Source organism: Fringilla coelebs (assembly GCF_963513975.1).
Source record: "Fringilla coelebs genome assembly, chromosome: 19".
NCBI classification, from domain to species: domain Eukaryota; kingdom Metazoa; phylum Chordata; class Aves; order Passeriformes; family Fringillidae; genus Fringilla; species Fringilla coelebs.
The window spans coordinates 2,814,503-2,840,157 of NC_140045.1; the positions used below are offsets into that span (position 1 = coordinate 2,814,503).

Here is a 25,655-nt window from a genome sequence, read left to right on the forward strand (position 1 = left end):
AAGGCAGGGAAGCTCACCAGCTCACCAGCTCTCCACCACAGAGAAGAAAAAACCCTTTTAAGGCATTAAGGGTGAAAAAAAAGTCAAGACAATATTAATTTGAAAAATATAAAATTTTAATAAAGGCTACATCTCTTAATTACAATAATTATTGTACCAAGTAATTTTTTTTTTTTAAATGAAACTCTTTATAATGCATAATTTACAGTATAAGTAGAACAAAATGCCATGGCAAAAGTCATGAGTACAGGACTTGTAATAAAAGGCATAAAATATATTTATACATAAACCCCTTAAACAAACAAGGGAAAGCTTGAACCCTGAATATAGGGCGAAGCATGGTCTGTAACACCATGCAGGCACAGGTACTGTACTGATTAAATTTAAAAAACACTAGAGATAGTGTATTAATATTTCCACCATACATTTTCTACAATATATACAGACTTACACAAAGTAGCAATGGCAAACAGAATGCACAGATTAACTTAATCAACACAAAACCCAACTGTTGAAATGCAAGGTCTTCCTTGGGAAAAGGCTTGTTCTGCCCCAAAAAAACCCCACCCCAGGGAGCTCCAGAGCCTTCACCCACATCTCCCACGGCCTGTGGGTGCTCAAGGTGAGGCAGAGGAAAACCCAGCCCAGAAAAACCCCCAAGCAAACCCCAGCACACAAGGACTCACATCTCCACACCGAGCCGAGCACGCCCGCGGCCGTGAAACACGAGCAGTGCTAACACTGAACAGCTAAAAACCTTTAGCTCTGTGGAACCCACACGGGCCTTTTTAACCTTCATAACCTCCAGCTGTGCTAAATATGGAATGGGAATGGGATGGCTCCTTCTGCAGCCCTCCCAGGCTCGGGGTTGTGCTCTACCTTGGGCACCACTGAGAGCAGCGAGGTTAAAACCTCACCCCGCCAAAATCCATGGACAAAATAACCTGTTGCTGTTGTTGTTGTTATATTGCATCTAAACAGAGTTAATGTTTAAGACCTTTATTTCAAATTAGAGCAGCATAGATTAAAATGCACCGGTCTCTAGGTGAATGGATTTTTATTTCGGCTTTTATTATTATTATTATTATTATTAATATTATTTCTTTAGGAAAGTTTTATCTTCACTTGGAGAAATACTGGGCACAACCTCACTCCTTCCCTTCTCCCCCTTCAAAAAAAACCCAAAAAAAACCATCACGAATGTGCTCATCGCCAAACTCTTAAATTTTAGATAGTGGGAAAAATGTAAAAAAATAAAATTCTCCTTCCTCCCCTCACCCCACTTCCCAGCCCCTCTCTTCTCCATTGTTAAAGCAGCATATCCAAAAACTGGACTTAAGGGAAAACAGACTGTTCAATAAATATCAATAAGGATTACTGTTAAGGTAAGCTATACACAGTTTCTCTTAGTCCATAGATTTCAGATCCCCAGGAAATCATATATTATGTATGGAAGTCTCTCAAACACGGTCTGCATCTCCAATAGCCAACAGTGGTCATGTTTCTAATAAATAGTCCAGGGTTTTTATCATCTCAGTACCCAACTCATGAATAATAAATGCCATTCTTTTCCTCTAAGGCTAATTCAGCAAAGTCTTCATAGACTTCACTTTTTTTTTTTTTCTTCATTGGTTCAAAACTTTTCCTTCAGAGTGGTTTGTTTCTTTTTTCTTCCTCTTTCCTTGTCATCACTACTGTTGTGTGTCCAAAGATTTTCCTAGGTTAAGCTCTCTTGAGGAACACAGATGCCATCAATCAATCCTCTCCACCTTCCCGAGGATCCTCCCTTCATACATGGGCAGGATGGTTTCATCTTCCCAAACCTCCTCGAACACCGCCCCGCAGTCAAACTCATCACTGGCCTTTTTGAAGTAGTATCTGTGGCAAAGAGAATTAAAACACAGGTTAAAAAAAAAAACAAACAAAAAACAAACAAATAAATCAAAAGGTAAAAAGGCAAAGGATGCTTTGCCGGTTCTTTTGTAACCACGATGTTTCCAGTTCCTCCAGGAACACCTCTGGGTGCTCGGGTCTGGTGGTTTGAAAGCAACCCTGGGGCCTCAAGGATGGGGTGGGATGGAAGGAGCTGGGCTGTGAATGCTCCTCGGGGGTGACAACAGCTTCTCCAGCGAGCAGATTACACACACTGGCAGTGGTATCCCCAGCCATACAGAAAATTAGAAAGCACGGTGATTTCAGTCAAATATCTCAGTTAAAAATAAATAAATAGGATTTCAAAGCCAAGCATTCTTAAGGTTCCCCTCTCTCCCCACCTTCTTTCTTTCATGTGTTTTCTTGTTTCAAAGCTGAAGGCCAACATTAAAATTAGCAACTGTTATTAAAAGGATGGATGAAAAGCCAACCATCCCAGCTTCCTGCAACGCAGGAGCTGAAACTCCGCGGTGCTCCCGCTGGAAAAAACATCCATGGACTTGGAACAGCCCCGTTCCTGGGTCCAAGCTAAGGGACACAAAGTCCTGCCTCTCCTCCCGAGGCTCAGGAGCACTCAGAGAGAGCCTGGTCCAGCCCCTGGGCCGTGACACGGGGAGGTCAAGTAGCAGTGTCCTGCATTCCTGCTCTTTTGCTCCGGGTCGTTAGATCATGAAGCCAAGGCTGCAGAGACAAAAAGCACCCCCACCCCTCCTGTGTCAAACACTAAGGACCCCTCTATTATCCTGAATTAGACCGTTCAGCTTCTTGATTAAAGGTTCCTTTTATCCCGTTTGGAGCTTTCTTCCTTCTAAGGCTGCTTAATTGCATATGCACAAATGAAGGGCTTCCATTCAGAGGGGTAGCATTTAGGGAGTCTGTCCGTCTGCCGCCCAACACCTCCTTGGAGATTCCTGCCTTCCCTTGGAAAAGGGCTTTGCCATCTGATTGCCAGGGATGGAAAATATTCCAGCAGATGGATTACAAAGAAAAAAAAATATCTCTCTCTCTCTCTATATATATATATAAAAATATATATATAAAAAATTAACCCCTCCCCTGTAGCTTCCAGACAATTTGGGTTGGCAGATGTTTGTCAGGGAGAAAGGGGTTTGTAATTATGATTTTCTTTAGGATGGCTAAGGAGATCAAATGAAGTTCACTTTAACTACTAAAACTGGAAGAGCCACAGCAGGGCCTTGGAATCAGACATTTCTATTTAGTGACTTGTTTTATGATGCATTTTTGAAATATCTATTTATTTTCAGGGACATTAAAATTATTTTGGTAGGGGGATAAAAGACCCCTCTTTTCAATGAGATAAAATCACCTCGAATTAGTCCAGGTATGGTTAGGATGTATTTTTGTGAAGTCATTCCAAGCAGAATTGACACATGTTGAATCTTTAATGGCTCAGCAAGGAAAAAACATATTATTGGAGTCCTTCAGAGCCTGCACTCAGGGAAGTCAATGGCCCAACTCCCACCAACTTCCGTGCTGCAGGTCAAGGCCACAACTCCCCAGGACAGCAGCCTTGAAATAAACCCAAAAACCCCAAGGAAAGTTTGAATGAGTTACAAAGAACTTTCCCTTCCCTCTCCCCTGTCCAGATAACAGCCACTCTTCCCAAGAACTTCCTCCCCAAGCCCAAGCCCTGGCTGTGTTTACAAAATTTTTATTTGAAAAAACACGCTATGACCTTTTACATAATTACAATCTAATTTCGCAGAGAAATGGGGAAAAATAAGAAAAGGAGGAGGCAAAGCAGAAAGAAAAAAAAAAATCCACCCCCACAACATCTTCAAACAAGTCACTCTGCTCTTATTTGCTCAGCAATGGGCTTTCCATTGAAACATATTTTATGTGGCAAGCTTTGCTCCTTTTTTTTTTTTAATTTTATTTTTTGGGACATCTGGCACCAATCGAGGCACGCGGGCCCGGCCTTGCAGCTCTGTTTTGAACCACTGCCATCCCCAGATTACCCAACACCACCCACTTTTTTCTGTGTGTGTATGTTTGTTTTTTGTTAACGCCATCAGTATTAAATCACTGCTTAATTCCCTCTTTTTTTTTAATTTTTTTTTTTTTTGGGAGGGGGGGTGGAAAGCCGAGGCAGCGCTTCCCCGGCGGGGCTCTGGCATCGCGGGAGCCCGAGGTACCCGCCTCGCAAACTGATCCAATCAATAAAGAATTTGGAGAGTGGAGCATTTCTGCATGTCTTTGTGCATTAAATGAAAGGCAAGGGCTTCAAAGACATGCTTATTAAATGTGCCTTAAAAAGAAATCAATGCCAGATGTGACCAAAGCAGCCTAGTTAGTGCCTCCCCGTAACACACGCGCTACTCCGGGCACTGCGGACCTCTCCCCTGAAGGTCACCCGCAGTTTCACTCAAAGTCCAGCCAAAAGTCAAAGCTTAGATCAAAATGATTCCCTGGAGGTACACACATTTGTGTAATTAGTTTCACCTTGTGTCTGTGCAAGATAAAATACTGGGCACGTACCCAAGTTCCTTTTATAAATTTCTGTATTGTCTTTACCCAGGTGTAAAGGGGTGAGATCTAAGCAAAACGTTGTTTCATCCTTGTCAGTCACTTAAAAACATTTTCTAAAGTAATTACAGTCCGACAAGGCACAAATAATTGCACCTGGAGGGGCTTTTGGGCCACAGAGGTTTCAGGAGCCTAGCCTCGCACTTGGGCATCACATGAAAAATGTCACAGAAAACCAACAAACATTAAAAAAAGTTGGGTTTTTTGGGAGGAATTGGGACTACACAGCCACTGGGCAGTGGCAGAGCAGCGGTGAGGCAAGGAAATTGTTTTGCAGATGAGGAGGAGCCAGTGGGACAGGCTTCAGGGGCTGGGAAATGGCACAAGGGTGCCAGAAGGCCAGGGATTATCCTGCAGGGTGTCCAGGTTGGATGCACTTGCTGCTTGGTGCCATCCAACGGCAGCTGGGTGGGCTGCAAAGATGGTTTGGAGAGGAACTGGAATATTTCAGCCCTACTGTGCAAGAGCCATGGGGAGGTCCCAGCTTGGCATCCCCAGCCTGGCAGTGCCCAGGCTCACCAACCCCTGGTTTGTACAGGTGGACTTCCCACACCTAGAGAGAGGCCAGTGATGGGGCAGCAAGCTGGGAACTCCTCGTACCAAACCAAAATGAACACCTGCAGGTTAAATCAGAGGCTGCCAGCTACAGGGCAGGACACACAGCTCTCTGAAGCACCACCAAATGCAGTGAGAAATAAAGAAAATAAAACAGCTGGAATGTCCCTGTCCTGCTCACCCTGCAGGAGAAGTGACCAACAGAGCATGCCAAGGGTGCCCAGATCCACTGGGAAAGAGCAGCCAAAAAGAGCCAATGTGAAGCTATTGCCACAGCTGGGCCAAGGCAGCAAAGTGAGCAGAGGTAGCAGCAAACTGGTTAAACTGGGAGATGGGAGCTAGAAACCAGAGCAGCAGGGTTTGTTGGTGTTTCTGAGGAGGAACTGGGTATTGCTGGTGGAGCTGTCCCCGCAGGGCAGGGGTTTTCTACCCCTCTAATGAAGGGAAAAGGGAGCGAGCTCCATCTCCATGTCCCTCACCAGCACCATCCCAGCCCATCCCTGACCCCATTTATGGCCACAGCATAGCAAAAAATAACCAAAAATAAAACAGTTAAGCAGTAGGCAAAGCAGGAGGCCAGCACCCAGGTGAGACCTGACCCCAGTCTGGAATCTGAATCCCACTGCTCCCTGCCTTTGCCACAAAGCCATCCCTGCTATGGAAGCTTTTTGGAGAAGGGCTGGAGCACAGGTCCTAATGCAACTGGGAAAGGGTTGGGGTGGAAGGGAGGAGGTGGCCCTACAGCCAAGGCTCCTCTCTCCATCTCCACATTATTCCTACTTTGAGTGGGAAGAGACTAAGAAGATCCACAGCCTCTGAAAATCCAAAGTGTCACTGCAGCAGCCCTGCAAAATATCTGCTAATTCTTCTGACTTGCTGTAACACACTAAAGAACAAACAAATCACACATTCTTACCTGTAATTTCCCTTTTTGCTCAGCTGTTCTTTAAAGTGCCCAAGTGTCAGGCTCTGGGCCTTTAACATCCTCCTGTAGGGAATTTCTTCTCCGCAAAAAAAATAGGTGACAACCAGCTCACCAGACTGAGAGGTGTGAACAAGTGGCAGTTTCTTTGGCTCTTTGTGGCTGCAAAACAGAAAACACACACAAAACCTTCTGGTTTTCCATTTGAGAACAGGCTGTTTCACCTCACTCCAACCAGCAGTGGAGTTGGGGAATGCTGCCAGAAATACCCTGAAAATCAGAAATTCCTGTACTGCATTTGTTGGGAATTGGCTGGGATGTGTTTGCACAGCCCTTTGCTGGATTTCCACAGTGGGAATCACAGAATGGCTTGGGAAGGAATGGACCTTAAAGATCATCCAGTTTCCACCCTCTGCCATGGCAGGGACACCTCCCACTGTCCCAGGTGCTCCCAGCCCTGTCCAGCCTGGCCTGGGGCACTGCCAGGGATGCAGGGGCAGCCACAGCTGCTCTGGGCACCCACCACCCTCACAGGGAACAATTCCTTCCTAATACCCAACCTAAATCCACCCTCCTTCAGCGTGAAGCCATCCCCCCGGGGTCATGGCATGGCAGAGGGGGAGCTGAGGGATGGAGGTTGGGCTCACCCTCCCCAGAGAGCCCCAGGACTGCATCCCCAGGATTTTAAAGGCTCTTTTCATCTGCCCTCACATCAAACATCTCCCAAGCTTCCTCCTCATGCCCAAACCCACCTGGCCCCAAAGCAAACCCCCTGCCAGATGCTCCACCTCAAGCACACCCAGGTAATCTTATTTTTCTCAGTGAGGATAAAATTAACTGGATTCTGCCATTTGCACCCAAGCAACGCTTCTTAAAGAATAATTAAAACAATATTACCCAGCAAAATGGCAACACTCTAGTGAATACCATGCAGCCAAATCTACAACTGCTTCTGAGGCAATGTACACTTGGCATGTCAAAAGGTCACAAAGTGTTAGTCCGCAGTAATTTAGTCTTCCTAATTTGTTCTAAGTCTTTGTAGAGTGGTTTCAGAAAAAAAGCTGCTAGCAAAGACAGCTGGTGGACTTAAGGTCAACCAATTAAAAATGAAAGGCTCTAGTCAGGTGGCTCAGTCTGGACTTCAAACATTACTCATTGCTTAAGATGAAGAGGGTAAGAAAGAAAACTTTAATTATTTAGGCCATTTTAGACCTCTCTGTAGCAGATTTCTTGTTAAAAGAACCATCCTGTAATTAGACTAATCCAATCTTTGTCCACTTTACAGGAATGCAAGTTAAAAAGAGCCGGAGACAAGATTTGAAAATGTTTTGTTCTTTCTTTAAGAAGAATGTTTGAAAGGGGAAATTTCAGATATAAGAATTTCCTCTCCTTTCAAAGTGCAATCCATTTAATGAAAATATAATTATTATATATATATATATTTATTTATTTCCCATTCCTTTTCTGCATGTGCAATACTCACTCTTCTGTCGTTAGACTTGCATTGCAGAAAGGGGAGCTTCCCCCCTGAATGGCAGCGGAGTGGTTTCGGTCCCTCTGCTGATTTGAGGTTGAACATCTGAAGTGGGGAGGGGGAAAGCAAGTGGGGAAGGAAGAGAGGGGAGGAGAAAAAAAAAAAAAAGAGAAAAAACAACTTTAAGAAAAAAATTGTTGAAATACAATCTCCTTAATTGAAGTCTCCTGTGGGTCATTAAGTTCGCTCTTTGTATCAAGCCTCACATGTTGTAAACAATCAAAGGAAGAATTAAAAATGCTGTGGGCTAATTTATCCTTCCATACCCAAATGAACGATAACCAGTCCAATTCCCCACTTGGTATGTAGCTGGAGCCCGTCCCAGAGGAAAAACGGGCAAATTACAGCCATCAAAAGAGTGGAAGTAATAGCCTCGGATTCCAACTGTTTGTGCCGGTGCAGGGTGGGGTTGGAACACAGAGGCTCATCCTCTGGGCTCAGGAGGCTGGCTGTCACACGTCCCCACGGCCGTCACACGTCCCCACGGCCGGACAGCAGGACACATCCCCGTCCACCCTCAGCCAAGCTGCCCCAGCCCCGTTTGTCCCCGGAGCGGGACAGGCACCGTCCCTGCCCCGGCCGTTACCGTGGCTTCTGCGGCTTGGAGACCTCGGCCAGGCGGCGACACGCTTCCTCCAGCTGGGCCAGGGTGTTGGGTGGCGTCAGCGGGGGCATGGCGGGGTCCTGCACGAAGGGGTGGGCGGGCTGTGCCCCGCGGGGGTGGCTGCCCGTCCCCCACGGGTGGTGGCGGCCGGGGGCCCCCTTGGCGCAGTCGGAGCTGTAGGCCTTCTTTGTGCTTTGTGTGCTTGGGGAAGGGAAGAAGTCGGGTTAGAAAAGCTGGAAAATATGACTTTAATAGCAGCTCCTATTCTGCTCGCTCCCTCTCAAAAGTCTGTCATAACATGAAAGGAGGTTTATTGCCAAAAACATGACATTTTTGTGGTTTTTCTGGTTCTGCAGAACAGCTTTTATATTAAACCGGAGGAGCAAAGAGTCTCATTTGTTTTTAGCGATTGTAAAAATAGACAGCCCGTGTAATATATAAATATTTACCGGGAGCGATATTGCCGTAGACAGCTGCGTATTTACCTATGGGTCTTGTGCTTATTTTGTCTCTCGCTCTCCAGCATCCACTGCCAGACGTTCTGCGCCCGATCCGCTTCGCCCCCCGGGAGCTGCACCCCACCGGGGCCGGGCAGCCCCCCGTCCCCGGCCGCCGGGGCCGCGCTGTCCCCTCCTCGGCCCGGCCTCTTCAGCAGCGTCCCCGTCCTGCTGGTGGCAAAAAGGGACACGAGCCCACGGTCAGCCCCATCCCCATCGGCCCCACGGCAGCGGGACGCCGGGTGACGTGCGGGGCGGGTGCCGTGGAGATGCTGGTGACTTACCCGAAGGGCTCCAGCGGGGAGAGAGGGGGGTCAGTGTTTTTGGGGTGGCCCTTGCACTTGGGGTAGCAGTAGTAGTCGCCGCCCGCCGGGCAGCAGCACTGCACCCGCTGCGCCGCCTCGGCCTCGATCTGCTCCTTCGTCTTGGGCACGGTGTGGTGGTGGATGTAGTGGTGGTGGACGTGCTTGGTGGTCTGCTTGGTGATGAAGCCCTTGCCCAGCAGGGCGCAGGCGGCCAGCGAGGCCGTGCCGGGCGGCAGCTTGCCCGTGGGCAGGCGGTCGGGCGAGCGGGCGCGGGGGCTGTGCCGGCCCACGCCGGGCGATTGGCAGCCGGGGGTCTTCAGCACGCGGGAGAGGTGCTCGTCCAGGATGGCCTGGGGGTCCTCCTCGTAGCTGCCCGAGGGCAGGAGCGACAGCGGGTGCTGGGGGTTGGCCGCGTCCCGCCCGCTCTGCAGGCCGGCAGGGAGCTCGGCGCCCTCCTTCTCCTCGTCCTGCCAGACAGGGGATGGCAGGCAATGAATGGCAGGGGCCGGGAGCTGGCGAGGCGCCCCCGGGACGTCCCCCCCGGGATGTCCCCCCGTGGGCAGGGACCGGCCCCCTCCCGCCGGGTGGCACGCGGAGCTCTGGGAGCGCTAATCCTACCTCCTTGATCTGCTGCAGCCTCTCCTCCAGACAGTCCATGGTCTCCTGCTCCTGCTTCAGCTTCTCCAGCCGGGAAATGAGCTCGGCGGCGAAGGCGGCTGGCTCCACCGGGGTCATCTCCTTGGGAAGCCGGTGGGTCCTCTACAAGGAGCGGGGACAGAAGGCACAAGGCAATGTTTAGCGGGCGGCGCGGGGCGCGGGCGCTTCGCCGCCGCGGCATCGCCGGCCCCGCCACGCTTGTTGTGTCTCCATGTTTGGATGAAAAGACGACCGCAACTAGGCATGGTCTGCTCTGGATTTTTATGAGCTAGTGCTGTGGCCTCATGGAGTGACATCCTCCCCACCAGTGTTTGCCTTCGGCAGGAGCAGTTGGTCGCACTCTGAGGAACCCCGCTTGTTCTCTCTGTAGTACAACCAGCCCATCAGTAGCTACTCTGAAGTAGAAAATCTTCAAAGACTGTTGTCAAACATCAAAAAAAAAAAAAAAAAAAAAAACCTCTGAGGTGGGAGGGAGAGAGACTTTAACTAAAGGAATAAAGTGAGTATAAACAGAAAGGAGTTGGAAATTAAAAAAAATAAGATGGGGGAGAAAAAGGGAAAGGAGGGAAGAAAAAAAAAAAAAAAAAAAAAAAAAAGAAGTCAAACGGTTGCAGATCAGAGAAGTGCTGGTAATTTATTTCCTGGCTACACACTGGGCACCTTTGAGGTAGTGTTGTCTCAACAGTGTCCTAGATCTCTTCCCCCCCCCCTCCATCTCTTTGTACAGAAAATGAAGAAAGCTGCTGCAGGCTAGCGGTGCTACACTGCTGAGCTTGGCTGCCTCAAGCAGATCTATCAAGGGAAAAAGGGAACATCTCCAAATCAAGTGCAGAATATAAAAAGGCAAAATGCGAATTTCTGCCAAAAGAAGCAAACATGGCAGGAAAAGGGGAGGAAAGGAAAAAAAAAAAAAGGAGGAAAAAGAAACCACCCACTTGACTCTGCCCTCCCTCCTGCCATCCCCACACACCCCACTCCTCACCCCCACTCTCCCTCTTTCTCCCCCCCCGAAAGCAGAAAGCTGAACTGCCAACTCTTTCACATACTACCCACCAGATGAGGTGGGGCCTCTCTCCGGCAACCACTTAGCTCCAGAAATGATGTGAGGGTAGAAAAAGGCCACTCTGCTGGAAATTGTCACTCTTACACAAGCTGGCTCTATTCAGTCCCTGATCAAAGCACTGCCTTACAGAGAAAGTCGATTTGCACGCCCTGGGACAAAATAATCTAATTTACAAGCTCAGGCTATAGAACTTTCTTTAGGAAGGAAGGGGAAAAAAAAAATACCAAAAAGAAAAACCACATAAACCACCCCACGACCTTCCACCAGAAATATCATCTATGACTTCTTGCTGCTTAAGACAGCAGAAAGAAGAATTTTAGCATATTAATCTCAAGACAAGATAAGTTTACACTTGTCTGTGTAAACAGTTTATTCACTGCAGGAATCGAGAGGCTGCAAGTCAACTGAATTAGCAAGTGAGCAAGTTAATTTTGAAGAGCAGGGCAGTACCATGCATCAGATTCCCTCAAAGCCAGGCAGGGATCTGCTGCCAGCTCTCTCTTTTGGGAGCTCCTGCTCACCCCCAGCTCACACAGCCACGCACACCAGGCCAAGCCTCGCTCAGCACCACAGGAGCATCAGGGTGGCAGCCAGAGCCAAGGCTCCCACTAGGACATCCCCACTTGGGATTTAACCAACAGGACAAATTCAGTGCCCCTGCAAACTCCTAATCAGCAGCTGGTCTCAGGAAGGACCAGGATGTGACCATGCACAGGCAGGGTTTTGCAAGGATGCTGCGAGCACGTGGCTCCTGCCCAGCACCCAGCAGCGCCTCTCTCCTCCGGCACCACCCTGGGATGGAAGCGATGGAAATGCTCTCCTGCCCTGCTCCCTCCCCTCCACGTGTGCCTCCCCAGCCCCAGCACCTCCCCAGGCCCACCCAGCCCCTGCAGCTCCCTCCTGCACTCACCGGGAAATGAGGTAGAGAAACTTGGCCGTTGGCCTTGACGCTGCGGTGCATCTCCCGCTGGAGCTGCTTCTTGCTCCCGATTCTGTACGGGGGGATCCCATCTCTGCACAGGGAAGAGAGGCCACGTCAGCTGGGGCTGTCCCCACGCCCTGAGACACTTCTCCATCCCCTCTGGAGCCGCCCAGGCAGCCGCAGGCGCTCGCTCCCAGGGGTGCTGAGCCCTCTGGATGGCACCCGAAGCCTGGAGGATCCGGCGGTGTGGGAAGTGCCCGTGTCACCAAAGGATGCACATGGATGTGCAGTAATTAAGCAAACTCTGACAAGCTGAAGGCAACTCCACACGGGCAGACGTCCAAAGATCCCATCAGCTTCACTTCCAAGGCCCTTCCAACACCACGTTTCTGCTCATGACCTTTAATTTCAGGTTTTCCCCCATCCAATTAAGCTCTCCAGGACCACAACGTTCCTCAGGCTTCTGAACACCCCACGAACTGCTGGCACAGCGGAAACAAGGAACAGGCTGAGGATGGACAGCCATCCAGAGGCTGCTCCCCACCTCTAGTCCCATTTAAATCCAGGATCAGCAGGATTTCCCCTGCCCTGGGGCTGGCCAGTACAGCACACCCCAGGGCATGAACACGGTCACAGCCTGTCCTCTGGACAGGACACTGCTGCCCACAGCCACCCCAGCAGCTCCTGCCAGGAAGCCACAAGGAGAGACCAGGCCAGGAGCTGAAGGCTCTCCAGTGGGAACACCCCCCTGCATGTCCCACTGCAGGCATCTTTACCCAGCCACACAAAACATCACCCCAGAGAGGATGAAAGGGCCTTCCAGAGGCAGCAGGGCCAGCAGGAAGAGCACGCCTGGAGATCCTGAATGTCTCATTCCACCACTTCCCTCAGACTGCCTGGAGAACCTTGATCTCTGGTGCTGTCCCTTTCATCCACCTGCCCCCACACCTGACTCATCTCCTGAGAGGAGAAAATAACTCCAGCCCAAGGAGGAGCAGACAGTGCTGGCCCCACGCTGCTGCCACAGGAGCCAGCGTGGCACAGTGTCCCTGTGTGTCCCCTCCCGTGGCCACACACCACAGCACCTTCCCAGAGGCACCACGTCCCTCCCCTGGAGGAGGATGATCAGATGCCACAAAGCTCAGAGGAGGTGATGGCAGAGCTTTGTGAAGATCTTGGCCAACCTTCAGCTGCCATTAATGACTAAGCTGCAAAGCCAGGAATGAAGGATCAGAACAATCCCATCTCAATGAACCTGGAAAAATCTTTATAATAAAAACAAGCATGCTGGGAGGCCCTTGAGGCCACAAGGTGAGCACCTCCTCTAAACACACTTTTTGAGCACATGTGACACAGAAAGTGAAAGGAGCTGATTGTCCCATGTCCCCGCTGCACAAGATGGGGCTCCAGGAGCTTTCTGGAGGAGCAGCCCAGCACAGAACAGCCAAGAGAACCACTGGTGGCCACCAAGCACCTCCCCATGAAGTATTTCTGCTCCACAAACCCATGGGGCAATGGGGCTTGGGGCACAGGACATGTCTTAAGTTTTGGGGGAGGATGGGGGAAAAGCAAATCTAAGATGAAGACAAAACCACCTGTACCTTCAGAGATGTGTTTGTAAACTGGGACCTCCTGAGACAAGGGTCTCTCAGGGAAGACCTTCAGCACAGGGAATGCCCAGTAAAACAGGCATTTCAAAGGGAAGTAAAAGTGCCAGCATGAGCATATGAGCCCGTGGGATGAACCCCATCAGCACACCCAGGGGGAAAGGAGGTGTCCTCTGTCCATAAAGTCCAAGAGGCCAGATGGGGAGGGGAAGGGAAGCAGCTGGAAGGTTGTGTGTCCACCACAAGGACACAACCAGGCAGCCCCACTGCATTCCCCACCTCCCTCCAGCTCTGCAAGCTGTCCCCAGCCCCTCTGCTGTGGCACACATCTCCTTGTGGGGCATCCCCAAGTTCCCAGCTCCACAAGGATCATCTCTGCCCAAAGGGACAGGCTATGGAGCAGGAGTTGGGACTTATAAAGGAGGAGGAGGAGAAAAGCAACACTGACCCAACAGTATTTGCCCTCATTGAGGTTGGTACAAGAACTGCTCCTTCCCCCTAACATTCCTCAGGTTACAGCAGAGAGCCCCACATCAAACCTCCAGCTCCCTGCTCCCACAGCCCTGCCCTGGCAGAAGAGCTCTGCAACCCGTGAACACGTGCAGAATTAAAAAAAAAAGAATGATAAAAACCCAGAGGTATTTCTCTGGGATGGGAAGGCTGTGGAGCAGCTGGGAAAGTCATCCTGGGGAATGGGAAGGGACTTCAGCAGCCACTTTGCTGGGAGCTGTCTAAACCCTTTCCTGGAAAACAGGGGAAATGGACAAGGCCAGGGTTGAAGGGGTGACCAAGTGACCCCTGACTGCAGGAGGGACAGAGAGAGGGAGCTGGAGCCACCAACCAGAGCTGGGGGGGGCAGGGGGAGCCCTAATGCTGAGCAGATCCCCCAAGCAGGGGAAAGTACCTTGGAAATGAAAGGGCTGAGCTTGGCCTGAGGTTTTGGACAGGCCAAGGGTTAACCCCAGCTCTCCAGGTGCCACCTCTCCCCTGCTCCAACAGCCAACACTCACACTCACTTTCTTGTCTACTAAAAGCTTTGGGGCTGAAGAGCTACAGATTTGAGGCACCAAATAGTAGAGTTTAATTATAAACATTTCAGCTAACCAGGCTGGGGCTAAGCCAATCTGTTTCTGGGGGAAACACTAGTTTGAAGTCTTCTACCCAGTCAGCTGCCATTTAAGCTGAGCCAATTATCTTAGCCTTTTGACTCAGATGTGCCTGACCTAACCTGAATGTAGTTTTACTGCTGCTTTGAAATATCAGACTCATGCGCATATGCATTCACTCCCATCTTCATTTGGCAACGGCTCTGAAACAAGCCTCTGATCTTGCCAACATCAAAAGCCTGGTTTGTAAGATAAGGTAATATTTGAAGTTTGCTCAGCAGCATTCCCCTGTGTCCAAAGTAAATCCATAAATAAGATATAAGCAAATAAAAAAAAAAAATCCCCTTTCCTCCCCCCCCCCCCGCCCCCCAATCAAGAAATGGAAATAGAAATTTGCATGATGCTTTGTGGCTATTACAAAATATATAGGGACAGACTGATCACTGGCTTCTGGAATAAAATAAAAAAGGCAGATTATGCATTATTTGGAGATTTCTCCTAATCCCAGTGCAGTTCTCAGATTTATTTTAAAAAAAAGCTCCAAACTCACTTTACTGCTATGTCTGACAGACTTTTCCAGAACAAGTTTTTCCTCTTCAGTTGATACCAATATGAGCCAAAAGAACTAATTTGCATTCACGCTGCTGGAACAGAACAAGGCCTCCTGTTCCAGGGGGATCAAACCTGACAGGCTGAGCACCTGGGCTCAGCCAGGCTGGGTCTGTGCCCCTCCAGCTTCCAGCAGAGCCTCTGCCAGCAGCACCCAAAAATCCCAACTGCTCTAGAGATGCTGGCAGCAGCCCAACTCCTCTGCAAAGGAAGTTTTACACCAGCCTGAACTTTAAGCCCAGCTTCCAGAAGTGCCAGTTTACTTCTCCCAGCTGCAGAAAGCTGCAGTGTGCCCGCTGCCAGCCCCAGGGATGAAGAGTGGCACGAATCTGCCCCTTTGCCAGCTCCAGGATGGAAATCTGCCCCTCTACCACCCCTGGGGCAAGAAATCTGCCCCTCTGCCAGCCCTGGGGCAGGAATTCTGCCCTGCTGCCACCCCTGGGGCAGGAATTCTGCCCTGCTGCCACCCCTGAGCTCCAGGCAGGAAACTGCCCCTCTGCCAGCTCTGGGCTGGAATCTGCCCCTCTTCCCCCCCCAGGGAGGAAATCTGCCCCTCTGCCACCCCCGGGCTCCCTGCAGCCCCCCAGCCTGGAGCTGCAGGCAGTTTAATCAGCCAAGCTTCCCCAAACTCTCACAGCCTGCACGGGCCATTGTTACAGCAGGAAAAAACAGGCAGCTCCTTTCAGGGCTGCTTTATGGGGAGCTCCTATTCACTTGTTCAAGCAAATTTCAAAGCGGGCTGCTGCCCTCTCATCCCCGCTAAGCTCCCCTGGACTAACAATGGGCTGAAAGCGATTCAGTTAAGCCTTTCATCCACCATGCACTTTATTTCTCACTCAGTGCTCTCATCTGTATAAGGCCTACAATTGGCATTGCTGTGAAGAGAGGGTATAATCCTAGCCCTGTGAATCCCAAGTGACCCTACACTGGTCCAGAAATGACTAACCCAATGAATGCTCTGTTGACACATGATCACATACAACCAGAGCCAGTAAGAAGAAATAAAGAAGTCACCCTATGATTCAGCTCTTTTATTTAATGCCAATATTGTTCAATAAGGGAATCTGCTGGGACAACAAACTATTTTTTTCCCGTAATATCAGTTCAAAACACACATGTGCGTTTTAAAAAAAATTTTTTTAAAGGGTTTTTTGTTTATGCATCGAGGATTTTTGGTAAATCTTGTTTTCTGTTGTGCATCTTCACGCATGTTGACTTCAAAAACCCAGCATGAAAATCTCTCTGAGGAGCACACAGGGACCACTGGACATGTCTGACAGAGACACTGGGGAAGTTTCAAGATGAAAAACCAGCAATGCAGCACTCTGCTTACAGGTGGGCTTTTCTAGAGCACTTAAGGGAAGACCATGAAACACGAACAGCAACATCTGCCTTCTCCTAAGCTGAAGAAAATGGTCCTTAGGAGCACTAAGTGAGCCTCACTGTCCCCTCTAGAGAAACAAAAGCACCATTTCTGTCCTGCTAGGGAAAGCAAACTGACAGTCAAACCCTGCTCCCAGCTGCACACGCCTCAGCAGCCAGGAGAAGACAGAGCCTGCAATTCCTGGCCTCAGCCACAGCATCATCTCTCATGCCTGTATGCTCCTGAAACACCCACACCTGATCCATGCAGCTCCATCCAAATGGCTCTTTGAAGACTGCCCCAGCCACACTAGATGAGCAGCTATTTGCCCCTTCAGGTCACCGGCCCTATTAATGTACATTCTGACACTAATGACAAACGTTAATTACAGAAAGTACTTCCTACAGGAAGTAATCTCCTCTTTGATGACTGATAACTAGTTAAGGAAGCCTGGCCTTAAGACAAAGGCTCAGGGAGGTTCATTCACTCCTTGGGTTAGTCAGGCAGCACCATGAGGCAGGGCAGAACACGTTTGCTCAGCTGCAGTTGCAAAATGGCAAGAGAGGGATTCGTTATTCCCCCGCATCCGATACCTGCGGCGACGGCGCGAGGGACAGAGGCTGCCATGGCCTGGTTGGGGCACACCCCCCTTTGGGTGATGCCCACCACTCCCCTAAGCCCCACAGAGCTGATTTACAGGTGTCCCACCCCAGATGTGGCCAGCAGCAGGTACTCACACGCTGCTGTCCGTCATCGACATGGAGTCGTCCGTCAGGGCATCGCTGGAGATCTCGCTGTCGTTGGCGCTGGTGGCCGGCGCGAAGACATAGCCCGAGTTGACGTGGTAGGGGTTAATGGGGTCGTTCCTCTTGAAGGACCTGGCACAGGCAGAACAGGAGCACGGTTACCACACAGTCCTGGGCTCCATGGCAGCACCATCCTCGTGGGAACCACAGGCAACCTCTGCAGAGCCAACCGACCCCGCGCTGCTCAGACCTCAGCCAGCACACCGCCTAAACCACCACACTGCGGCTAAACACACCCAGAGCACAACCTTAGAGACTTTTAGCATCTTCTAAAGTGCTCTGGAAAATCCCAGGAAGCGCCTCTGCATCCTTTGATACCCTGAAAAACCTCAGGCCTTAAGGCTTGATACTGCACTGCTGAGGTCAGCAGCAGTTTTGCTGCTGGCACCAGCAGGGAAAAGTCCAAGAAGTTCACAGCTCGAGTCCCACTGAAAGGCACGAGGAGCCAGCCAGCAATGCTTAGGGTTAGGAGAATGCTTAGGGTCTGAAGACAAGGGTTAGGATCCCTTTGGAAACACAAATTATTGGTATTTCTGAACGAGAACTGCCTGCAACTGCAGGGGCAGGACCCCCACGTATCAGAGGCACAGGGCAGGGCTGAGAGCTGGTGTCCCAGGCCTGGCCTCCCCAAGACAGCTGCACTACAAAAACACTGGCACTGTAAAAACACACACCAAAAATCCCAGCTTTTAGCAGAACCTCCTACTCGTGTTTTTTGGCGTGGAGTTGGGTGGGGAAGAGGAGCACGGATGGGAGAAGTGAGGAGAGGCCAGCACGTTGTACTGATGGGCACGTGGGTTACTGACCCCAACACCTCCTCACCCAGAACAGCAAAGCCTAAGCCCAGCCTGGATGTTTGAGCTGAGCACCCAGGAGCAGCTCTGTGAAGGATTCACAGGCAGTGACACAGGCTGTGATGGAGCAGGGCCAGGTCACCACGGCAGGGTCACTGCATGGGGGGACCCCGGGCATCCCCCTGCCTCCAGCACTCCAACCTCCCAGCCAGGATCAATATACACATCCTGGCAGGTGATAAGGGGATTATGCAGGGAGGTTTGGAAGCTGCCTGTTAAGGTGCACATTTTGTTCCTCTTCCAGGGCAAGATGGGGTTGTTAAGCTTCTGCCTTTGTATATCAAAGCAAAAGGCCTTGTCATCTGATAAGGACTGCTGATTTTAATAATTAGGGCCACTTACCCAGGACTTGGGGGCCTAAGGAATGTGCCAGCAGGCTCAGCAGGTTTTTTTTAATGGGCTTTCCATCTCCCTGCCCCCCTGGGGCTGGAGGGACCAGCTGGGTTGAAGTGACAGCAACACCCTCCCACTGCCCCCTCTCAATCTCCATCCTCATCCCTGTGCCCCATCACCCCATCCCTCCTCCTCCAGCACCAAAAGCAGCAGCCTCAGCAAGGCTTGAGTTTTTAAAAATTAAGGAGAAGGGAAAAAAAATTAGAAAAAAGGAGGGGGAAGGCTGGTGGGGAAGATGGGCCTCCCTGGTATGAGCAGTGCAGGGCTGGCTGCAGGCAGGTATTCAGCCCAGCCAGGGCTGCATTCCTTTCCAAGGAGGCCAAGGCATTTCTGATGGGGAGATCAAGATGTTAAAAAATATATATCTGGGAAGAAGAAAAAGGAAAAAAAAAAAAAGAGATAGTAAGGAATGCCACAGGAAAGAAGTTAAATCTTCAAAGACAAATTAATTCCACATGTGGGTGAAAGCAAAGTTATCCTGCTGCTACGACAAGAAAGTCCCTCTAACAGCCATGGAGTCTTCTGCTCTGGACTGGGGGATGTGCAGCCCCAGAGACCCTTCCCAGGGCTTTTGGGTCAATGTGGAAGGGATGCAGCTCTCCCCACTCTGCTGTGAAACCATCTCAGCTCCTGGAGTGCATCAAGGACCACAAGGCTGGGGATGCCCCAGCAGGCTCAGGGGTGCAGGTGCTGCCCAGCACAGCCCCAGCACCTTGCTGGGAGGTGTCTGTCACCCCTGGCACAGCCAGGCGTGGATTTGCCAGGCTGCTCTCACAGGAGGATCCCTGCAGAGGCTGAGCTGGGGGCGGAGGCAGCAGCTCCGTGTGGGTAAGGCACAGGGAGAGGGAGGTGTGTCCAAACATGTAATTAGAGAAAGTGGCCGGAACTCACTCATCTCCCCAGCAGCACTGCAGCATCATTCACCTACCAACACCTCGTGGAGGAGAAAAAAAATAATAACCCCTAAAGCTGACATAGTTTTAAAGTCCTCATCCCTGCTCCACATCCAACACCACCCCACAGAAATCTCCCCATCCTTTCAATAAACCAGTGGAGGCTGTTTTGCTACATTTAATGGTTTTGAATTTTCCCCCCCCCAATGTTAATTTGACCACCTTACTCCTGTAATTGCACCCAGATGCACCAAGTTGCCTGCGAGGGTTTTAAATTCCAGAGAGAGTGGTGGTCTCCTGCCACAGATGCTGCACACACAAACACAGCCCAGCTCCAAACTCAATATGCAAAGTGTTTTCAGCTGTCAGGTAGCAGTTGCTCTGGAGCTTCAAGGAGAATGTCTGATGCTTCTCAGCCTATTCTTATCTTGATGTGATGACACACAGCATGTAACTCTCTCTCTCTCTGCTACGTTAGGCAATGGCCATATCAGAGGTATTACAATGCCATGAAAATTTCAGAGGGGCTCCTGGTCATAGCCCCTGTTATGAGGGTGCAGTTTCAGAGTGTGGGGGGTGGTTTTTTTAATTATCAGGTTGCTTTTAGAAATAAAAGCACTTGGGCAGGTCAAACCAGACTTGTACAGAGGGAGAAAAACTGTACAAGGAGCAGTTGGAGGCAGCACTGAATCTCATTAAGTATTTGCTTGGGACAAACATCACTGGGCAACTGTGGATTTAAAAACATTTTTTAAAAAGGCAAAAAAACCCACACATGCACAAACCTGAAAAAAAAAAGAGAGTATATTTTAACATAACTATGTTAATCACAGCTTCCACGCTCTAATTGTAGAACACTGCTTGGAGCATAGCTTTACAATGGCATCATTTACTTTGATAATTGAAGCCAAACTTGGTTCCAATAACTTCACACACAAGGAGCTGCACCAGCGGGTCCTTTCAAAGGCCAGGAAGCACTGGGAGCAGGCAGAAGGCCATCTGCAAGCCCCAGCCTTCCCCCAGCAAGGCCAGTCCCACTGATGTTGGAGCCTAATGGGAGGCAGATGAGTCCACCTTGGGCTGAGCAAACCCACGTTACCCCGGCGGCACAGCAAAGGAAGAGGAGCTCCCTGTGTACACAAAGTCGTGCGTGATAAATTTAGAAGCGCGTATAAATAATAGCTGGAATTCCTGGAGCATGGGGCCAGGTCCAGCACAGCAGCCTGGGGAGGCCAGTTTTAACCACACCACAGCCCAGAGGGGAGGGGAGTCGCCTGGGAGGACAAGAGGGAGGTCCTGCTTTTAAAATATTCCCTGTATCAGGGCTCCAAATACACAGCCAGCAGTTTGCAAGCGCCCGCCTGCTCCCCAGCCAGGTGCAAACTCTGTGTTTTCACTTGACTTCTCCTGTTCCTGTCCATCACTGGCACTGGGGCCAAACAAAGTCCCTCAGCTTGTCTGGTTCCTGCTGTCTCCCGTTTGCTGTGGGTTTGGCCGTGGCTCCGTGCCCTGGCATTTCCAGGTGGTCTCCCCTGCAAACACCAGGCTGGCCTGGGACTGCCGGGCTCCCCCAGTCAGGTGGGCTCAGCCCAGGGCTCAGGGCTTTCGCTGGGATAATCACATTGAAACCCACCGAAGCGAATGGCCAGAGCCTGCACAGCCCTTCAAAACCAGAGCACACTGAGCAGAAATTCCTTAATTCCAACACACACATGAGGGAGGTGTGGTTTGGCCACTCACCAGGAAAGACTTTGTGCAAGCTTCAGCTCCAATCCTAGCTGCGATCCTAAATGCTGAGTGATGAGAGATAACCCATCCATATGCTCATCAGCTCCGAGCACATGCACGCACAAGTGGCTTCACAAATGGGAGGAACTGAGCAGCATCTCAGCTTGACCTCCCCTCTCTTTGCATTGAGATCTCTTGGCCCCGTGGAGAGCAAAAGCTCCTGGAAATTCAACAGAAGGTGATCAAAGCAAAACGCACTACCTAATGTCCTAGGAGGGTAGATCTGACATGTGAGGAGCAAGCTGCATTAATCCCTGGACAAAAAAGAAAAGAAAAGGGGTGGGGGGGGAAGGAAAGGAAAAAAAGCCCAGCACTAATCAGGCAAGCAGCCATGGCACTGCAAGAGCTCTCCTGGACAAGGCACATGTGGGTTTAGCAGGGCCTGCAGCTCTGGTAGAACATACAGCCAAGCCCTTCCAGCTCTGAATCCCAACAAAGGCTCAGAGATAAAAGCATCAAACATCCCCCTCCTGGAAAGCCAGCGAAGGGCAGCAGTTCAAACCAAGTTCTGGAGAACAGCAGATGCTCAGGCAGAAAGGCTCAGGCACGAGATGAGCATCCCAAAGCCCAAGTCCTGCACAGAGCAGCTGCCAGCGCTGCCCCCCCGCAGCCCCCGGCAGGAGGGGTCCGGAGGCCACGCCGGGATGCAGAGCATCCCTTCTGTCCCCACGCCCAGCATCCCTTCTGTCCCCACGCCCAGCACCTCCATCCCGCCCCATCCTGCGCTGGCAGGACAGCCTCGGGCACGGCAGAGCACCGAAGAGGCTCCGGAGCACCCTCCGGGGCAGGGGGACCCTGCCAGCACCCCACGGCCCCGGCAAGCCCGGCACAGCTGGAAGCTCTCCGGGGGCAGCAGAGGAGCGCTCCGGCAAAGCCTCTCCGGGAGAAGCCTGCTGCCCTTTGATGTCCATGAATCACAGACACACTCTCAAAATTCCTGTAAACGAGATGTCAAACACTCACCATACCAACCCCCAGGCTGCCGGGCCGGCGGAGGAGAGCACACATCTGCAGCAGAGCCCTCTCCTCTCAGCCCTGATTCAACAATCCACATTTATGGCAAGGGTGGGGAGAGGAAAGAATACATTTTCAGAGGATTATACAACTCATCATTTGCTCATCAGAGTCTCTCTTTCCCATCCCCCCCTGCACTTCGAGATGGCTCTTGCTTTCCTCACCCTCGCACAGCTGTGCCATCAACATTTCCAACAAAAGAGAAGGCTCTGGCAATGCAGACGCACCCCAGGACCAGGGCACAAGGACAGCCTGTCACCACATCCCCCTGGAGACAGCCACCTCTTAACGAGCTTAACCCCGAGCTCACGGCCAACAGGAGAGCACCAAACACCGACCAAAGATCTGTTACTCCACACCTGGAATGCCTCTACCACCTTAAACGCCCAAATTTTAGGTATCCTCCAGCATGCACTGGCTCAAAGCCACCCTAGATGGCTCTGACATGACACCGACACCCCACGCCATGGAGAAGCTGCACATCACACACACACACACAGAGTCAAAATAAAAGCAGATTCTGCCCAAGTTGCAGAGTTTGATGCAGTCAGTGCACACATTTCCTCTTCCTCGACCGCACAATTGCTTCCCACATAACCAACATCGTTAAACACCGGTTGATGGTGGAGTTGGGGAACTGGTAGGTTACATTATTCATGTGTCTCTGTGATCCACTCCACTACTGCTCTTAATAGGTTTGAAAGTTGAACCAATAATTAACGTATGTCCGGAGGACATAGTTGCTATGAAGTTTTTGATCTATAAAAGAACTGAAAGAGCCAATAGGGCTTCAGAGCACAGGATCTTGTTTTCCTCTGTAGAGGGGGAAAAACCCCACACTCAGACAACACCCCACAAATTCCAGTGTCTGGAGGTGTGGGGAAGCAGCTGTGCTCCCAGCCCTTCAGGAAGCTCTGCCTCCCCTCGATTCCCACCCCAACAGCCTTCTGAAAAACACTCTCAAAGTCCTTGAAGTTAAAACAAAGCTCAGTTTCCAGGGGTTCCCTTACCTGTATCCGTTCTCGATCGTTTCCGTGGCTCTGACATTCGCTGTAACCCTCAACGTCTTGCTGGATAGTCCAACTACCGAAGGCAAGATTTTGTTTTTAAAGTCTGCACAGCTCCATTCCTCTTCTTCATTCAAGGTCGGGAGATAGCCACAGACAACTTTTAAGCTCCCCAGTCCATTGCTGCTCATGTAAGCGGGGTTCTCTCCTCCACTCCGTACATATTCGAGGTATATATCAGAAGTTAAAAACATCTGGTAAGCATTTTCCTCCATCACAGTCTGAATCTCAGTCTGTGCCTGATCAAACATGATGGAATCTATCTGCTGCTTCTTGATGCTGTCCCTTATGTAGGTCTTGGTAGCAGGTTTGAGCTGCTTGGAGACGATGCTGTTGTTCTCGATGTACCTTTTGTAAATAGCTTTGGCTACTCGTAAAGTTTTGGTATCCTTAAGGTCCATCTGCCTGAAGCCATTGCAGGCGAACCAGAAGTCTAAGGTATCCACACATTTTTCCCTTTCCAGAAAGGTCCGAAAAAGATAGGCACCATCTTGATCTCCCAGCAGGGAATGCAAGGATTTGGTCCATCTGGCCAGAGGGGAGTCCGGGGACGCGCTGCCCTCTGGCTCCCCGAGTCCGTTCTCGTTCCTCCGCGGGGCAGGAGGCACCGGCATGGCCTTGAAGCTTTGGCTTTTGGCGAGAAACGAGCTGGCGAGTTGCGGGCATGGTGCTTCTCCTTCCTCCCCCGGGACAGGGGGTCGGGGGGCGTCTTCCCTGAAGCTGCTGCTGGGGTCTGGGAGGTGGGCGAGGACCACGGCGCTGCTCATGGCTCCGGAGCTGGCTGGGGAGAGGGGCTCCCAGTGGCTTCAGGAGCTGCCTTGTGCCTCTGCCTGCCTCTGCCTGGAGTCAGCAGGGGATCCTCGGAGCCTCCTCTCTGCAAAGGGGAAAAAAAAAAAGGGGGGGGGGGGAAGAAAAAAGGAGTATTGATCTAATCAAAACCAGATCCTCCCAACATCAAAGGCAAAAAAGTAAACAGGCTTTTCAACTCCTCACAGTCAAAAAAAAAAAAAAAAAAAAAAAAAAAGGAAGAAAGAAAAGGAGAGAGAGAGAGAGAGGGAGGGAGGCAGGGCAGAGGGAGCGCGGCTCTATCGCCAGCCCGATCGCGACTATCAGATCCGCTCCGCTGAACTCCCGGCTCACTTTGAGCGGGGCCGGGGCCGGCGCGGGGGTGTCAGCGCGGCCCCCCCGCAGCCGCGGGCAGCTCGGGGCGTCCCTGCCCCGGCATCTGGTTTCCATTTGCCCCTCAGCCCAGCCCGCTCCCCCCGCGCTGCCCGACCCGCGTGTCCCGGCTGTCCCCCCCTCCGCCGGGAGCGATGTTGGGGCGCTTCCCTGCGGGAGCCGGGCTGGAGCAGGGACCCCGCTTCCCAAAAAACACCCCCGAGAGTGGGTTAAGGCGAGGCGGCCGTACCTGGGCGCTGCGGGGCATCCCGGCCCCCCCGCATCCCCCCTGGAGCCGGGGACAACAACCCCGGCTCTGGAAAGGGGGCAATAAATGGGAAGGGGGAGTCGGAGGGGGGCAACCCCCAGCCCCGGGCTTCCCGGCGTGCAAAATAATAATGATAATAAAAAAACCTGCTCCAGAAATGGCGACGGGCTGGGAGGAGGGAGGTCGGAGGGGGAGGCAAGGGGGGAAAAAAGTCCGGAGCGACTTGGAGCCCTCCGAGCCGCGAGCAACAGCCGAGCCGCGGCGGGCACGGGCAGCGCGGAGGCTCCGCGCCCGCGGGGGCGGCAGCGCGGGCACCCCACGGGAAAAAATATATATATTGAAAAAAAAGATTTAAGGAAATAACTGAAATGAGGAGAAAATTCCGTATCTCAAGCAGAAGAAGCGGCGGCCGCCGCCCCCGAAGTTGCCACTCACCGCCGAGCCGGAGCTCGCTGCGCGCCCGCGGCCCCGCCGCTCCCCGCCGCCGGCAGCGCGCAGGCTGCACCCGCTCCCCCCGCCGGCCTTCCTCCTCCTCGCCTTCCTCCTCCTCCTCCTCTCCTCCCCGGCGGTGCAACCGCATCGGAGAGCATCGGGAAAGAGGGGGGTAAAGGGAGGGAGGGGGGGGCTGCGAGGGAAGGAGCCCACTGCGATCCGCGCCTCCCTCCTCTCCCTCCCTCCCCTGGTTATTTATTTTATTTATTTTAAATACAAAAGCGCAGGTCCCGCCCCCCCCTCCCTCCGCCCCCCGCCCCGGGCTCCCCCCGCAGCATCAAAGCGCAGCCCGGCGGAGCGGTCCTGCAAGGGCGATAGCGCACTAAAAAAAAAAAAAAAAAGAAAAAAAGAAAAAAAAAGGAGAAAAAAACAGAAAAGGGGCCCAAAGAATTTTAAAAATTGAAAAGAGAAAGAGGGAGAAGCCGGGGGAGCACCCCTTGCCCCTCCCGGTGCTCCGACCCTCGGGGCATCCCCGGTGCGAGGCGTGCGCGGGGGCGGCCCCAGCGCGGGCGGGGGCGGCAGGAAGGGTGCGTACATCAGCGCTGGTGAGGAAAATCAAATTATTATCTATTTTTGGGGGGCAGGAGTCATTTTTTGCGCCCATCCCGCGGCGGCTACAGAGTTGCCAGGACCTTATCAAAGGGAAGCGATCGCAGCCGCCGCTCCGCCGCCTTAAAGGCGCAGCGCCCCTTTTCCTGC

The 25,655-nt window shown here is 51.6% G+C and overlaps 1 protein-coding gene across 1 annotated transcript; it reads right to left on the reverse strand.

Annotated features, from left to right (window-relative positions):
* Window positions 1–238: 238 nt before the first annotated feature.
* On the reverse strand, window positions 239–24,963 carry AXIN2 (axin 2). The gene is made up of 11 exons (XM_084218394.1): window positions 24,900–24,963; window positions 22,982–23,912; window positions 16,961–17,101; window positions 11,527–11,629; window positions 9,515–9,655; window positions 8,876–9,363; window positions 8,580–8,759; window positions 8,077–8,295; window positions 7,440–7,535; window positions 5,951–6,118; window positions 239–1,878 (listed from the first exon to the last, which is right to left on the reverse strand). Exons 2-11 carry the CDS (start codon window positions 23,803–23,805, stop codon window positions 1,752–1,754), a joined length of 2,487 nt encoding a protein of 828 aa, XP_084074520.1. The 5' UTR covers window positions 23,806–23,912; window positions 24,900–24,963; the 3' UTR covers window positions 239–1,751.
* Between the last annotated feature and the right edge of the window lie 692 nt (window positions 24,964–25,655).

Excerpts from the sequence above, each read along its gene's own strand:
- AXIN2 (XM_084218394.1), bottom strand. The coding sequence starts at position 23,805 with ATGAGCAGCGCCGTGGTCCTCGCCCACCTCCCAGACCCCAGCAGCAGC. Across the intron at positions 9,364-9,514 it reads GGCTGCAGCAGATCAAGGAG|GACGAGGAGAAGGAGGGCGC; the intron begins GTAGGATTAGCG and ends CCTGTCTGGCAG. Across the intron at positions 8,760-8,875 it reads TCCCCGCTGGAGCCCTTCGG|GACGGGGACGCTGCTGAAGA; the intron begins GTAAGTCACCAG and ends TGCCACCAGCAG.